This window comes from Diorhabda carinulata, chromosome 6 (genome assembly GCF_026250575.1).
Source record: "Diorhabda carinulata isolate Delta chromosome 6, icDioCari1.1, whole genome shotgun sequence".
In the NCBI taxonomy this organism is placed as follows: domain Eukaryota; kingdom Metazoa; phylum Arthropoda; class Insecta; order Coleoptera; family Chrysomelidae; genus Diorhabda; species Diorhabda carinulata.
The window spans coordinates 13,681,363-13,698,856 of record NC_079465.1 but is presented as its reverse complement, the minus strand read 5'-3'; the positions used below and the strand labels follow the sequence as shown (position 1 = coordinate 13,698,856).

General features: G+C 31.1%; 1 protein-coding gene across 2 annotated transcripts in view; it reads right to left on the bottom strand.

Annotated features, from left to right (window-relative positions):
• The window catches only part of LOC130895313 (transmembrane protease serine 11G-like), a 47,822-nt gene that overhangs the window by 13,601 nt on the left and 16,727 nt on the right, over positions 1 to 17,494 (bottom strand). For both annotated transcript variants that reach the window (XM_057802539.1, XM_057802540.1), the window contains exons 3-6: positions 16,672 to 17,084; positions 12,563 to 12,703; positions 7,745 to 7,947; positions 2,069 to 2,236 (exon numbers count right to left, since the gene is read on the bottom strand). In XM_057802539.1, coding sequence (XP_057658522.1) covers positions 2,069 to 2,236; positions 7,745 to 7,947; positions 12,563 to 12,703; positions 16,672 to 17,084 — 925 coding nt within the window. The remainder of the gene's footprint in view (positions 1 to 2,068; positions 2,237 to 7,744; positions 7,948 to 12,562; positions 12,704 to 16,671; positions 17,085 to 17,494) is intronic.

Here is a 17,494-nt window from a genome sequence, read left to right as displayed (position 1 = left end):
CGTACTTTATGGATGGCCCCTTATACCATCTAATTGGTTTTCTCAATGGCGATGAATAAGCAGTCATTTGATCCAACAAATCGATAGCACCCGTATTGTAGATTATCAGATAACTGGACCTTTTATTTTTGACAACGCAATTAACGGAGAACGCTACCTAAATTTTATAAGGGATGAATTACCACTTCTTCTAGAAGATATATCAGTAGCAACTCATAGGTCTGTGTTGTCTCAGCACGATGGGTGTCCGGCGCATTTCTCCGGAGAATTTTAAGATAATGCTTACCCTGATAGGTGACTAGGAAGTGGAGGCCTATTTTTTGGCCAGCCAGGTCACCAGACTTAACCGTCTTAGATTTCTATCTCTGGGGTTGGATTAAAGATCTTGTTTGTGCAATTAGACCCACTACTAGAAATAAGATGATCGACAGAATACGAAAAGCCGTTCAGAGTATTTCGAAAGCAGAAATTTAAACTGTTGTTCAATCTACTCTTCAAAGAATAAACGGCAACATAAGTAATATTGAGATAATAATTGGAAATATTATTAATAGAACAAAGAGAGACAAAAAATGTTAAAATCCGTTCAGTCAAACCGAAGTAATTTATGTTTAAAGGAAAATGCTTAAAATTTAGACATATCTCGTAATACGAAAAAGATATCAACATGCGGTTTTTGCTAATCTGCTGCTAATTTGGTCTACTTTTATATTCCTTAATTAAAACTGCATGTTTCCATTTAACATTTTTTAAGATAGCTAGATTTAAAAAAATAAATAAATAGTGGCCTCAAGCGTATACGTTACTCATTAGGTTGTTTCGAAATTATAACTCTTACATTGGTAGAAAGGAACTCTCTTTAAAAAGACTAAGTTTGCATAGATAGGTTAAGTACAACTGGACTTACAGGCGTTTTTTCATAATAAAGTTCCCGCTTCCCCCCACTTCTTATTTGAAGAGATAGACTAAAACTTGTAAAATCAAATATACGCTGAATTTCTTGAAGATTACGATAATCATAGTTTAAATGCATCTGAATTAGGCAAAATTTGTAAATTATTCATTTTACAGTTTTTGGTATTCAATTACGCTCTCTGGCGGTGGACCTACAACTCTGTAGATAATTTCCAGGTTTTTCTCGAAGTCATTTTTGATATAATTTTTTTCCCCCGAAGCTGTACTATAAACGGTTCCCGAGATATAATCGAGAGCTATTCTTATTGGAACACCCTGTACACAATCTATCTCCGAATACTGCAATACTTTGCCCAAATCAACAAATAGCATTTAATTTTATTAAATACTATACATGTTCAATCACACTCATAATTCAATTTATAAATTAAAAATTAGACTAATTAAAATGTTGGAAGATGTGCATATTTTAAGTAGCTAATTTCCATCTGAACATAAGGGAGAAGTAGCAAAATCACATCGAGATCATAACTGAGATATTGAGAATACATAATCATTCAAATCAAAGTGGATTAAACACTATGTACAGGACTTTGCACCATCGTTTACAACCGTAAAATTTTGGACAGCTGCATTCAAAAGTGGCCGTATCAGCTTGACTGATGGCGAAACAGTTCCTCAAATTGTTATTGGACAACCGTCGGATTATGTATAAAGAAATAGAAGAGGCTATCGGCATATGAAAAGAACGTATTCGCCATATACTGACTTAAGAATTATACATACGTAAACTATCTACGTATTGGGTGCAGCATTGGATCACTACTCACTGCCCTTATTACTGCGGATTACGCAAATTACCCACCTTATTCACCAGAACTAGCCTCCAGCTAATTTTTTCTGTTTAGTAACCTTATGTTTCAAATTACAGGAGAGAAATTTTTATTAGACGCATATATAAAGTCTATTTTGAAGAGAAAAACGGCAACTATTCTTTAAAAATGTTAAAAATGCTAAAGAATCGATAGAATAAATGTTTAGACGAACGGTTGAAAATAAAAATATATACAAAAATGTCTTGTTTCTTATTTAGATCAGAAACTTCAAGTCTTTTATACAGCTGAAGAATATTACCATTTTCGGAAAACCTTACCTAAATACACTAATAAACTTTGAGGATCAACACTTGTTTTGCTACGAGCTTTTGTAACACAATGTGCCGCAGTTAAAATGTGATTTTCAGATATAACCGTTCCTCCGCATATATAAATTAGTTGAATTCCTTTGGTACGGTATACGGCAGCATGCCATGGCCATTCTCCTAGAAAAGAAAAATATTTTTAGCCGACCATGAAAAATTTTCCATATGTGCAGATAACGTTTAAAACCAAATTGTTGTTAGCTATAATGGACCGTGAAAGAAAAAATTTTAATTATTCATAAAAAATGAGCATCGATGAAAAGTATTATCAAAATACGTAAATAACCTTCCAAGTATTTACGTAGATTGAGATTTTTTGCATTCTAGTAATCAGTCGCGCAGCATTGTGTTGCACTTGGAGCATGATAGTTTTTATATTTTCTTGAATGTTATATGAATAAGTACATTCATTCGAGAATTAGTTTTTGGATTTTTTAGAGGATCGAGGATACTCCTGTATTTTTGACTATTCAGTAATAAATTTCTGTATTACACTCATAACAAATTTTTAAGTAATCGAGATATGTGAGATTTATCTTAAATAATTAATGCAGTAATTAATAAAAATAAATGATTATTATGCCACACAAAAAATAGTCGTAGTGAATAAGAAGTAATCTTTCGTATTTATTTATCAGTTAATGATAATTAACTTACTATAAGTGTATAGGGATGTACTTATAATCGAAAGCATTGTATAGATGTATTCTCTATTGAAGTAACGAATACATTTCAAATTAAAATTCGTCATAGCTGTCTAAACATAAAAAATAATTATTCATATTTTTACAATTAATTACGCGAGAATATGTCACATATAAATGTCCAATAACCACTTTGAAATGAGCCTGATATTCAACATCGATCTTATACTGGAATGCTAGTCGAAAAAATAAATCTGATGTAAATACTCGAAAAAGTTGTGAGTCAATTCCTCTACTTATGTTTACTATGAATCTGCGCGTTTCTTTTCGTTGTAATTGTCTGTTGATTTCGTTCATCTCGTACCTCTTGAGATTGTGATTGACATAACTGCGCCGTGCTCACACGCACATCTGCATTGTTTTGTTGAATTTATTCTTCTGACCTTCGTGCTACTATATCTTGCATGATTCTATATTGAAATACTTATTTGTGAAAAACAGTGACTTAATACTATATTCGTTTGCTTGACTTAACTTTCACAATAATAAAACGCGTATATTTATCAAACATTACACGTTTCTATTGTAATTTAAAACTATTTGTAAAAAATGTTAAGTACAATATATACAGGTACGATAATGGCAGCTCACATCACGTGTTTATTTACATGAGAGTAAAAACTCTCTTTTCGGTCAATAATAAATTGTGAATAAATAATTATTGTACAGAAAAATCAAAATAATACGTATAACAGTATTATTTTTGAAAAATAGATAAAATTGACGTTTCGATTTTTCTTTAAGTCTTCATCAAAATATGATATTGAAATTGACAATTATTGTATTTATATTGATCAATAGATCACCTTCATCATGAATATCAAAATAGCAATAAAATCAAACTAGAACTTTGTTCTAATATGAAAAATTAATTTTTCCCTAGTCCTTACATCTCAAAAATACAGCAGTAGTCAATTAAATTATTTGTAGTTTTATTAGAATGTACAAAATAGAGCTATAAATTTTACTTAAATTTTTTATCATTTATAGCTTTTTCGTTCTTATGAATGTAAACCATTTATTAAAATTCTCTTTTTCGTGTATGAGATTCCGATTCAAGAATTTTTGAATCTTTATAATTGAATCATGTTTTTTTGATATTTCATGGTTCGTTAATGCAGTTTTAATTTTTATCGTATTGATGACCTTTTAGTCTATTTTCTAAATACTGATATGTCTGTTCTTCATAGACAGCGTCACAATTAGTACAAGGCACTTGATATATAATATTACTTCTCTTGATTTTTGGTGTTTTAAATTTCAATTTAGTGAAATAGTTGGATAATGTACTCGTAGTATCTGTTTCTGCAGTTTTTCCTTTTTGAATGGCATCAACTTAACCATAAAATATCAAACAAACATAAATTCAATTATGAAGATTCAAAAATTTTTGGAACGGAAACGAAAAAGAGAATTTTTAGAAATGGTTTAAATTCTTAAAAACGGAAAAGCTATAAATGATAAAAAAAATAAATTTCGCGGACTGTGCTGAGAACATGATATACTGACTTTGCGTGCAATTGCACGACAATTCATTTTGTTCAAACTAATTAGGAACAGTGAAATTTGCTTTCGGAATATTAAACTTGAATAAATAATGCATGCAACCGTCAAAAAAAACGTTTTTTACCGAGAAATCAATGAAATTTTCATTTGTTAATTTAAAAGTTAATTAACAATATGGAAACGAACAAATAAATTTGAGTCGATAATATTTTATCAAAATATGGGTATTTAACAATGAATCCTCAAAGTTTCATTAATATATCGTTAGCGGTTAATTTTTAATCAATGTTTCAATTAAAAGTACTCAAAATTTTCATTTTAAAAAATTTTTTGTTAAAATAAAAATTTCCCAAAATCGTTTGGGGGATGAACCATTTTGGAAAAAAAATAGATCAAATTTTGATTATCAAGTGGGGGGGGGTCCATTTGACGTGATCTTGCTCTGGTAAATAACATATTTATTATTATTATTTTATTTTATTATATTATTAACTAACGTAAACAGACAGAGTAGATCCTGTATGTCAAAATGTTAATTACTTATCTTCACCATAATTACCTTCACCAGTCCTCAAATTGTTTTATATATCAATATGAAGTGAATAATTATTTGGTCTCATATTTCAGTAGTCAATTAGAAAAAATTAAAATGAAACAATAAAGTTTCATTATTCGCAAATTTTCCTGTAATAATTTCGATGCTGTTTACATAGGACAAATATCACAATATTCGGAAAATAGAGTAAAAACATTGATAAAAAATAAAGCATTCATTATAAACCACAAAATAGCAAAAAGTCACACATAGCATTACTCTAGTTCTCTTCTACTTATCAATGCATTTATTAGTTAGTAATATTTTTGAAGTTTTGATCTTCATGTGTTGCTCAATGAAACAATGGTCAAGAAAAAACTATTCAAATTATTTTGAACGCTCTCTTTTTCTTTTTGGACTAAAGATCCTCAATAGTTAAGGTCATTCTACATTTTAATATAGTTTTTCTACCTCGGAAAAGGGGAACAACAATATTTTCAACCATATGGATCGTATGGACCGTGGTTTGAATTTCAATAGTTCAAAACATCACACATATTTTACATTTCATACATCTTATTATCAATTATTGCTCAGTTTTTGTTTAAAGCATAAACCATAAAGAGACTAGTATTGTCAACAAAAAAGACAACGATTCTCCAAAAAAAATATGAATATTATTCATGTATAAAAGTGTTAATGAGTCCTTATAATACATAGTCCGGAAGCCGGCAATCTCAAAAGATCTGTGAACGCGGAATTGCAAAATTTTTATGTATATTATTATTATTACTCTCATGTATAATTTCTTGCTAGTTTTTATCTTTCTATCTACTATTCATTTAAAATTTACGTGCCTCCATTGTATGAGACGTACAAGCCTGTTAAGGTCTGGTTGTCCTAGACCATCATTGAGAATTTAAGTCATTTTGTCCTTTCAGTATGCTCTCTTCATAGCTACCGAATGTTTATACAGTTTGCTGCACATTGATCTTAGAAAATATTTATTGTTTAAACAAAAATCGTCGTTTACTAATTAAATAAACTTTTATAATTAGAAAATCGCATTTTTACATTTATTTATATTATAAACGAATATTGTTTTTATTCTGTAACATAGTGACAATTAATTGTGTGCAGTGTAGTTTCATTTATTGTGAAAATTTTGTTTGTTTGTTTCTTATCTATCCATTTTAATTTCAAAATGAAGTGTTTTATCTGTAATACCTCTACTCATTATACAGCGGCTTTTATTCGTAAAGGAGAAATAAAACCATACAATTCAGTGATACAAAATGAAGAGTATCAAAATATTTCTGAGTATTTAAGGGATCCACAAAGCCTTATCACAAATAATTTTAAGCACAATATTTGTAAATAAAATGTGGCAAAATGTTACGGAACCAAAATGCATTTCATATGATCCAACCGAATGTGGATGGCAATTCACGGAAAATCATAAACTCGAACCATTGTGGTATAACGGCCCAGCAGCACCACTAAAAGTTGAAGAAATTCTGTGGTCAACATTAAAATAATGAGAATATAATATTGTTTTCTCTTAAATTAATAAATTGATTACGATATTTTAATTTAAATAAAAATGAATTTATTATATTACCTTCGATTCTATTTACCTATCCTTTTACAAGTTTAAATTTAAGATATAAATAACATTTTTTATTGTTATATGGACGCTTATTACCGAGTGAAATGATGTAATTGAAAGCTTATTGCCACTGATGAGAATCGAGTCCGAATACAATAACACTGGTATGCGCGATATTTCCCGCCGTTTTCAGGCACGCAAGCCACGATATTTTTAAATTTCACATAAAAATAAGCAGATTAAAAAGAAAAGTTTTCCGAAATGATGGAAAAATTTTATCCCCCAATCACATCCTTTAAATAGGTAAGCCGGACCTTTTTCATTAATTCACAAAATTTCCTATGGAATAAACCGTTTTTTATCGAAATCCGCGATGCCGGGAAAACATTTTTGCTTTTTTTTTAAATAATTATTTTTTTTCATACTTTCGGCCAAATAAATCAACGCTTACCGAGTGAATATTGTTCCTCTAATTAATAGCTGTCAATTTATATAAAAATTTTGCAATTCCGCGATCATGGATCTTTTGAGATTGCCGGCTCCCGGACTAACAGGACACCATTACGAAGAACCAAAATGAGATTACACGATCTGCCGAATTACTTCGAGTTGTATTGAAACATTAGACCTCAATTGAAAATATTTCAGTTATTTTATGTTCGATACATATTTCCGGATTACAAATACGAGATATAATTTTTTAGTTTCAAACTTTTTTTCAGTGCACATCATTTGCTTCAACTCAAAAAAGGCAAGGGTTGAGCTGATATACCTATAGATAGCTTTCTATTCGATATTCTACATTCTATATACAACCCTCGATTATTGATGAAGTCGGGAACGAAATTGGAAATGGCTACAAGTTCCAAAATAGGATAAACAATGTTTGAAACTGTTGGACCGTACAAGAGATACAATTTTCTAAACAAAATAAACAAAACTTTATACGTTAAACACCTAATCATCAAAGTACCGACGGAACGACTATCTTCTCTACTAATAGGCAAATCAGTATTGCCAAGTCAAAGAAAGTACTTAGCCTTAAAATTTGTCAAGAAATTTATTATATAGTTGTTAAATTATCAGTTTGCTAGTTATTAATACTTGTATTAATCACCAATCCATTAAGTCGATTCGATTACTTCCTCCTTAGTAACTTTAATATCACTTTAAGAAATTCAACTCTTGAACAATGACAAATGGCATTCAGTTATAACCTCAACATTTATGGAAAATGTAAGTTTCTGAATTTATTCACAAAAGCTGTTACTGACCTGGAGTTGTATCTTGGCCAAATGAAATGAGCGGTTTCGGTCTTGCAACTACACTACCACAACTTACACCAAGTTGATGTTGTTGTTTTTTGCTGTTATTATACCGCTGTATATCTGAGTCATTGGGGACATGAAAATCTCCCTGGAAAAAATCATCTTCTGCATTTAACGGAACATGACTTATACGGTTTGTATCTGTTTCTCTGTAAAAATAAACCAGTTGATAATTGCCGACATTAATATCAAGGCACATGATAATGCCAAAAATTGAATGTATGTGTTAATCTGACTATAATCAGAGTTGGGTGAATGATTGAATGATTCTAATGAGAATGACGATGTAATAGGAATTATATCAAATAAAATAACCCAAGTATCTAAACTATAATACTAGTTGCTCCGTAGATACTATTCTTTTTTCATAATAAGCTGAGGTGTATATGTCACCGTATGACTGTGAACATCGTTAGTTTATAATCATTCTCGACATATTATAAACTGACGAATAATTGTGAGCTGCAACCAACCATTTACAGTTTTACGTTTATTTCTCGATAGTTTATAATCTATCAACATCAGATCGCCAAATTGTGAACTGTTCGCTAATTGGTTGAACGTGCAGTGTTAAGCGCCGATAATTTTGGCGATCATTCTCTAGTCACTGAATGTAAACAAACAAATGTTCTTGTGATTTTCAATAAGTGTTTTATATATGTTTGAAATAGTAGATTGAAAATAGTAGATAGATTTATATGTTTTAAATAGTAGTTTCACTGTTTTCATATTTAAAGTAACATTTTTAGTGTATAAGAAACTTGTGTGCAATATCCAATTATAACAATGTCCAAAATTGAACCTATTACAGAGGACACAGCGCAAATAGTAAAAAGTTTGAATGGACAAGTGAAAAAATACAAGTGTGATCAAATTGTTGGAAGACTATAATTCAGCTAAATCTCAGGGAAGGCCCCTAACAAATAAACAATACCAACACGCAAATAAATATGATATTATGAAATGTTGGTAACCAAAAGGTTTTCATAATAAAAAGAAAACAGATCTCAGATCCAGTAGTACAAATAATTCCAACAGAAGCATATTACCAAATAATACTCGAAGCACATTTTACTAGAGGTCATGGACGACGAGACAAAATTGTTCACGTCTTGAGAAATAAATATGTGGTAATAATATTTGAAATAACAATATTTCTTAACCTGTGTAAGACATGTCTTTCAAAGAAAAGCTTTCCTAAAACAGGGATTGTCGTAAAGCCATTGATTTCTGACGACTTTAATCGAATGGAATTCTAATGTCACAGTTCTCTGATATGTTGCAATAAATGAACATTTTTTACTAATGATTTTTCTATTTTGCTACTACACGGAACATACATAGCTATTAACATAAAACGTAAATACCTGATATCACATAATTAATTGTGAATATTCTTTTCTTGCCTCTCACTTTTGTTTCTTAACTCCATGGATACAGAACGAGCTACCGTCAAGACCCACCAATAAGGGCCGGTTCATAATTTGACGGATGATAAAATCGGACATATTATGAACCCTGCATGTTATTTCGCAATTTGACGATTCGACATTGACAGATTGTAAGCTATCGAGGAATAATACGTAAAATTGTAAATGGTTGGTTGCAGTGCACAATTGTGTCTTTTTGTATATTAAATATCTTCAATTTTAGTTTGCAATATTAAGGAGGCAGACAAAGCTTGTACTTTCTACCTACTCGACCTATTTCAGTATAGTTGTATACTTACAATCATGACTGAGCAAACTAAGTATTGTATGCTTAGCAAGTGAATGAAGATCAACTTCCAAAATTTTCTTTGGGGGTCTTTTACTATAATTTAATACAATCTGTCAAATTATAAGTTCATCCTTCCTTGTCAGTGATAAAAATATAGTGAGATAAATTGCCTTTTTTCTTTACCAGGTAATATAAACTATTCAAATACTTTTCACCAATTATTCCATTGACAATGAAAATTTAATCTTTTCTTCTTTCAATAACGAATAAATGGATTGAGTATAATGACTAATCTAATCGTACAATGCAAAGTTTACCCAACGTTTTTTCCTTTAGCAATTATCAAGAATCATGTTCAATCCCAATTCATCCACTTAATAAATTCAATCAAATACTTCTTAACTATGTAACATTAAACAAATCTCTCACTGAAAAACTAAAGCAAGTTTGATAGCTGCTTACATAATCAGATCTATGAACCATAAAACAATGCTCTTGTTTGATTTGGCTTGTCTTGAAAGACCTATACTATCGATTGTTGTTTAGTTTCGGCTTCATTTGCATAGATCCATAATTCGTCGTCTGTCACGATCTTATAGACGTCTTTTGAAGCAACAAGATTGAATTTTTTCAGCATTTCTATGCACCAATCGACACAAGCTTTTTTGACCGATTCTCAAATAATGCGGTATTCAACGCAAAAAAATCTTCTTGACAGTAAAATATTCTAGCAATATTGAATGTATGAGAGTGGAACTAGTTCCCAAGTATTGCCTCAATCTCGCGGTATGACACGACGATCTTGCAATATTAGTTTACGTACAACATTGATGTTTCCATGACAACAGCCGATATCGGATGACCTTCACGAAATTCATCCTGTAGCGAAGTGCAACTACAATTGAATTCGGAAAACCTGCGAAACAATGTGACCCGAAATGGTGCTTCAGCACCAAAAGTCTAGGTGAGTTGATCAGCACACTGGTGTTGGTTTAATTCGCGTCGAAAGTCATAAAAAGTCATCGCATAGCGATGAATGTTTTAAGTATCTGTTACTCAACAACTCAACTCAACAACAATCAAACAGCACTCAAATGACAACACGTTCTGAGTACGTTCACCATTTAAAATATGATGGCAATGTCAGATTTGACATACGAGTATTCACTTTATTTTTGCCATATCTCAAAACTTGAGATAGTAGGCCTCGTAATATGTCATGACAATTTACTCCAACTACAGTAGTTAATACTTTCATAAATTGGACATCGGCGTGTCGATTTTATGTTTTTCTAATTGGTATTTATTACTAAGTTTTTTGAAATTGAAGCTATAAAGTTAAGATTCGTCTTAATGCATATGTTACCGGCCAAACCCAATTTCAGGACCAACTCGTTCTTCCAATACGTGATAGGATTAACTAGTATAGCCTAGTCCAAATTAGTTTGTCCTAAGCCCGATATGATAAACCAGTTTAGCCTAGGCCAAACTATTTAATCCTTTTATAAATACACACACTCTAGATTCTAGAATAAACTAATACGCCCTAGTCTACATTATAGTATATCTAGTAAGTCAAAATAATCACTGAGGCTAGGTTAGGTTAGGGGCCATCCATAAAGTACGTCACACGAATTTTTGGACTTTTAAACCCGTTCCCCCGTCCTTGTCACAGGTTGTCACATTTTTATAACCCCCCCCCCTCCTAATGTAACGTCACACATTTTTTAAATTTACTTTATGGATGGCCCCTTAGGTAAGGTTAGGTTAGGTTACGTTGATGAAATGACAACTTGTTGTCCTCCCGACGTACGCAACTCCCAAGAATTGAGGAAGGAGAAGGGAGGTTTAGTGGGTCAAGGTCCCATACAAACTCACAGCATTGCACCTGCCCACTGTGAGGATGGCAAACCTCAGGGCAAAAAAAGGGGTTAGGTTAGGTAAGGTTCGGTAACGACATTCATGACCGACGTTATGACCAAAAAGGAGAAAGAGGATAGGAACACTCAAGGTTAAAATAAAAAGAAAGGAGAAATTCGCTGATGATATGACAACTTATTGTCCTCCCGGCGTATGCAGCTCCCAAAGATGTAAAAGGAAAGAAGAAAGGTGGTTTAGTGGGTGAGAGTCCCACACAAACTCATAGCATTGCACACCGCCCGCTGTGAAGAAGGCGTTAGCTTCCACCCCAAAAAAAGGTTAGGTTAGGTTAGATCAGGTTATGTTAGGCAGGGTTGGGACGGGTCGAGTTGGATTAGGTTAGGTTAAGTTAGGCAATGATACTCTGCAATTTTTAGTGCCACCAAAGCATACCACGTAAAAGTAAATAACAATTTTAAAAATTGTGATATGATTCTTGCTTTTATTAAAAAAACACTTATTATGTGTTCTAGAATGATTATTTGTATTTGTCCAATTATCCATAGCTTTTTACGACGAATCATTATTGTTTTAATAAAAATTATAACTTTTCCGGTGTTATTCAGTTTATCTATTTATTTTGACTTTGTAGATGTACTATAATGTTTAGACTAGGCCGTAATAGTTTATTCTAGACTATATTTATATAAGGATTGGCCTAGGCTAAACTGGTATATCATATCGGGCTTAGGACAAATTAGTTTGGACTAGGCTATACTAGTTAATCTTATTATATATGGAAAGAACCAGTTTAGCCTAGGCGAAACTAGTTTGTCCTGAAATCGATTTTACCGGCAACATATATATAGGTAAATTTATTATGTTCCATTTTAAAGTGGAAAAGTGATGATATAATTCCGAAAAGAGGATATTCATACTCTTTATTTTCAAAAACAACTAATTGCAGATCAATTACAATAGTACTTATCATAACATTAATAATTATAAAAACTGTTCTAATAGGTATAGTTCCATAATTACTAAAATCAAAATTAAGTTATCAGAATTTAGCACTACTTCCAAATTCAATCAGCAATGTACGCTTAACGCTTGTAATCTATCGGTGTAAGGCACATTGTAAGGGGACTAAATGTTTCTACAAAAAAAAGTTATCTATATACTCACTTTTTAGAGTGACCTCTATTGTCATCCTTAGTAGATAGTTGATTTGATTTAGAATTATCAGAATATGTATTTCTATTTGAATCACGAATATTACCACCTGTTTTTTGGGTCTGAGGTTCCCTATTATAATCGTTCCTGTCGCTGCAATGAAAAAATATTCATAAAACATTTTCATAGAACTAATTACACTTGATAAAAATGATAGATTTAATAAAGTTAAACAACTAATGAACTATTAGTTTTTCCAAATAATGAGGTAATTTGGTTTTTTATTGAAAAACATTAGTTTCTTCACCAAATTAGACGTAAATGGTGACTGGATCGTTAATATAATATTATTTCTAACAAAAAAAATTGAACCAAGCTAGTGGTACATTTTCATAACACGAAATGGTATACCTCTAATTTGACCATTCTCTTCAAATCGATCTAGGAAAACGGCAAAATTATCATCATTTTTATTCACTGCTAAAGCGTTTTTATCAAATACTAGGTGCTGGGAAATCCAAAACGGATTTCATCATCGTCTTTGGTCCCACATTTGTACAGCTTATACCATTTATTTGCATGTATTAACTTAATCGCGTTTATACAATATGTATGGAATAAATTCAATTTTAGTGTTATTATATACTATGTGGAAAGAATTTTTATAATGTGTCTATCACAACACTTTACGTAGAATGAATATAATTATGTAGCATAATTTTCAGAATGTATTTTTTAATGTAATTCACAATTAAATTGAATGTTCAAAATGACCACCTTTCCTTTCTTGACAATAACCGAGGCGATTTTGGAATTCTTGTACAACATTTTGTATGACCTCAGGGGTTATTTTGTTAAATTCTTCCGTTATCCTAACTTATAAATTAGCAATATTGTCTGGTCTATTAGAATATAGTTAAGATTTTAGTTAACTCATGAGAAGTAATCGAGAGGAGTCAAATTGGGGGATCTACCCGGCCATTCGATCGTTCCACGTCCTCCAATCCACCTATTGGGAAAAACCTCGTTCAAATAATTTCTAGCTGTACGCAAAATGCGGTGAAGCTCCGTCCTGTTGGCAGTAAATAAATTGATCTACGAGTACCTCTTTTGGATAATTAACATCCGGAAAAGTCTTTGTAATTTAGGTACTAAGAAGTTAATCAGAAAATCTAGTAGAAATTAAGAAAATAACCCCTGAGAGAAAGAAAGAGAAAGAAGCTTTTTTTTAATTTTTCGAGAGAGCAACACAATTTTATATTAAATAATATAAACATATAAAATAACAAATTGATTTAATATAGTAATTAAAATATATATAATATCTTACTTGACACTAAATTGAATTATGCCATTCTATTGAGTCTATGGTTAATTGTAGAATTCTGCCACAGAATAATAAGATCTTTGTCAATATTCGGAACTCATTAAATGTATTTGCCATTTTTAGTTCCGAGGGTACCTGATTGAATAATTTTTTGGCTTTAAAGATTTTTTACCAAATCAGAAGTAGGCATAGTTAAGAGAATAAGTTAGAATTTTGTGTTTTCCAAAATAGAAATCTCAATGCATTCTACTACTCAAGCCAAAAATATATAGAATAGCTCCTTTTTGGAATTTGAAGATAGATTCGAAAAGGTACAAAGTACAAGACTGCCAGAAAGGCAAACCATACTGAAGATGCGATTCGAACAACGAGTAGTAAGTGTTTAAAGCAGTACGAGAATTGAGCTGTGGAGACACAGATTTAATCGCAGAGGATATTTTTTGCCAAGTTTTCTACATGTACAGACCATTGAGGGGACCGTCAATATGTAGACCAAGAAAGTCTATGACATTATTAATGAATAGCAAAAAATGAACTGGACCCAAAACTGAACCCTGAGGCACACCACTGCTAGCTGGCAATTTACTTGAAACTTTGCCATTAGCTCTTACCAATTGTTTTAGACATTCCAGGTAAGATATAAACCATTTCAAGGGAACACATCGGATGCCATAATATTCTAGTTTGATAATCAGAATTTAATAATCAACACAATCAAATGCCTTAGCGAAATCACAAAAAACTGAAGCCGTATAAAATTTATTGTTATGTGAGGTATATATTTCATTGAGAACAGAAAAATTAATGTAATTAGTACATTTATTAGGTAGGAAACCAAATTGTTGAGCTATAAAAATTTTATATTTGGAAAGAAAGAGTAACAGACAATTTTTTATTAGTCGCTCAATTATCTTCCCCTTGTACAGGGGAAGAATTATAGCTGTTTTTAGACAGCTAGGGAAAAGCCTCAATAATTCATAGTTATTGATATAATTCAGGATGTGAGAATTGTCTATGAACTTTTTAATATACAAGAGTGATCTCATATTCTTTAATGAGGTGCTAAAGCGCCGAAAACCAGTTCCTACAATCAGTTATTGAGAAAAAATTATTCATTTGTTCTAAATCATTCATATTTATAGACAAACATTTATGTAAAAGTGTTGATGACACAATGGAATTAGTTGTAGGACGCTTGGTGGAAAATCTATGAATTACAGAGTTATTTAAGAAGAGAAATGTGGTCAAATTCAAACAGCATGCAAAGCTCCAGAAAAACCAAATATTCAAATAGAAAATCATTCGAAAGAAAGACTTTAAAGGAAAGTACATCTTTGAAAAAGAATTTTCGACAATAGACAAAGTTCTTGTTACGGTTCGAGAATCAGCCATAGATTTGCCATTAGTTGTCCAATTCTTCTACAGGATTGGTAATAATGCAATAGGACGATAGTTACTAGTGTTATTTTTCTCACCACCCTTGTACAGGGGAAAAATTATAGCTGTATTTAGACAGTTAGGGAAAATCCCTTTATCAAAGGATTCGTTGATTAAATTATTTTCATTCTACGTAAAGTTTTTTGATAGAGACATTATCAAAATTTTACATCTTAAAAATTAATTTTCGCAGTTATGATTTTACCAAATTCAAAAAAATTTATATTGCTGAGCAGAGGACTAAAATCCCTTTCCATACATATTGACAGCATTGTATACATGTATTAATTTAATAGCAGCACATATTACAATTATACCTCATTTCGGTTACTCAAAAATACGTTTTGTACGCTTATAATTACATTTACACATTCCATCATTTTGATATTTATTAGTGGAATAAAATAAAAATAATTATAATCCACTTAAATTAAAAAAGGTTCAAGGTCAGTTCAAGAAAACAAATGTATGCATCAAGCTCTGGGTTTGTTAAATCGATCTAATTAAAAATAAATGACAAGAATATAGTACAGCGGAAAATATTCTAATAGAAAATATCTCCATTAAGCGTGATATTATTTATTTCGTTCAGTTGTTATAACTTTCTGGTTTAGAGCAAATTCGAGAAACGAACAGCGTTATTCAATTATCTGTAACTGGATGACTATAATTTCGATATAAACACAAAAAAGGAATCAAATAGCAAAGAACTTTTAAAATCAGAAACATGGAAAAGGTGAATAGGGCAATTTTCTAGCCACTTGGTAAAAAAATAATTCGAATAACAGAGAAAGGGCCATAACGTAATATTCAACCAGATCCAAAAGTCAGCTGATATACAGGATGGAATGAATAGAATATCCAAAGAGGAGATGAACTAACATTACCAAAAAATACAAATTCTGAACATACAAGTATAAAATATTCAAAGTCCTATCAAATTATTTGGGTAAGTATGGGTTATTTGTATAAATATTTAATCTAATTAGGTAGTATCTTTATATATCAATAAATTTTTCGTGATAAATTATCTTGATTTTAAATCTCTTTTCTTTGAAAATCAGTTTAAACACCGAATTAGGTAAAAAAGTTCAAATTTTTACATTCTATAGATAGAAAAGATACCTAAAATCAAGAGAAATCATCACGAGAGATATATAAAAGGATCTAAAAAAGAAAAAGTTGAAGAAAATTATATAAATAAGTACAAATATAACAATTACAAATATAAAAAATATCTGATTGAAGATAGTATCGAATTCTTGGCAATCGAAACGCGCATCACAGAAAGAATCTAATTGTGAGTGCTGATGTAATGGTAGGAAGTTCCAACATCGTTATAAATGTTTCTACTTACATATTTGCTCCTGTTCCAGTTATTTGAGGTCTCGTAATGGCGTTATAATTATCATCATTTGAATTGACGGAAGGCCTTCTAGTTCCCGAGAATGAAGTACTCTCTGTTGAAACATAAACTTTATCAGTATTTGAGGTATAATATTCCCTATTACCCCCATTGGATGTATGGATTGCAGTAGGGGTAGGTTTACTTAAATGCAATGTGGGAACGTTTTTATGTTCAGTACTATTTCGGCTACAAATAGTTTTGCCATTCAGTCTTATAGTTTCCAATTTAGGGATTGTTCTATCTGTTGGAGAGTATTGTACGAAAAATCTTACAGATACCGGCGGACCTGCTTCAAGGACATAATTAGGATTAGTAATACGGAACTCCTTGTTATCTGTGGTGAATGATTCGCCAAACCAGTTCTAAAACAAAAATTGAAGATAGAAGTTTTTCAGATGTAATCTTTCTATGAATTAAACCTCAAAAATTCATAACTTAACGAAATTACTATAAACATTTTTTAAACACCACCTTTCAACGAAATCAAAGAATAAATGTTATAAGAAAAAACTCTTACAAATAATCTATATTGGCAGAAAAAAATGTTCATAAGATTATAGGCCAGTAAATAGATCAATTTTTCTCCCAAAAGATCAACTTAAATTGCTCCTACGATTTTTTTGCTTTGTGGTCGTTACAGTTTTCTGAATAATTACCAACAAACTTATCACCCTCTTAGGGGAGCTACCCCCCCTAAAATAGAAAAAACGTATTTTTGGGGGGTATTCTCTAAAAAAACGTGCAATTTATCAGTTTTGGGCTATAAATATGA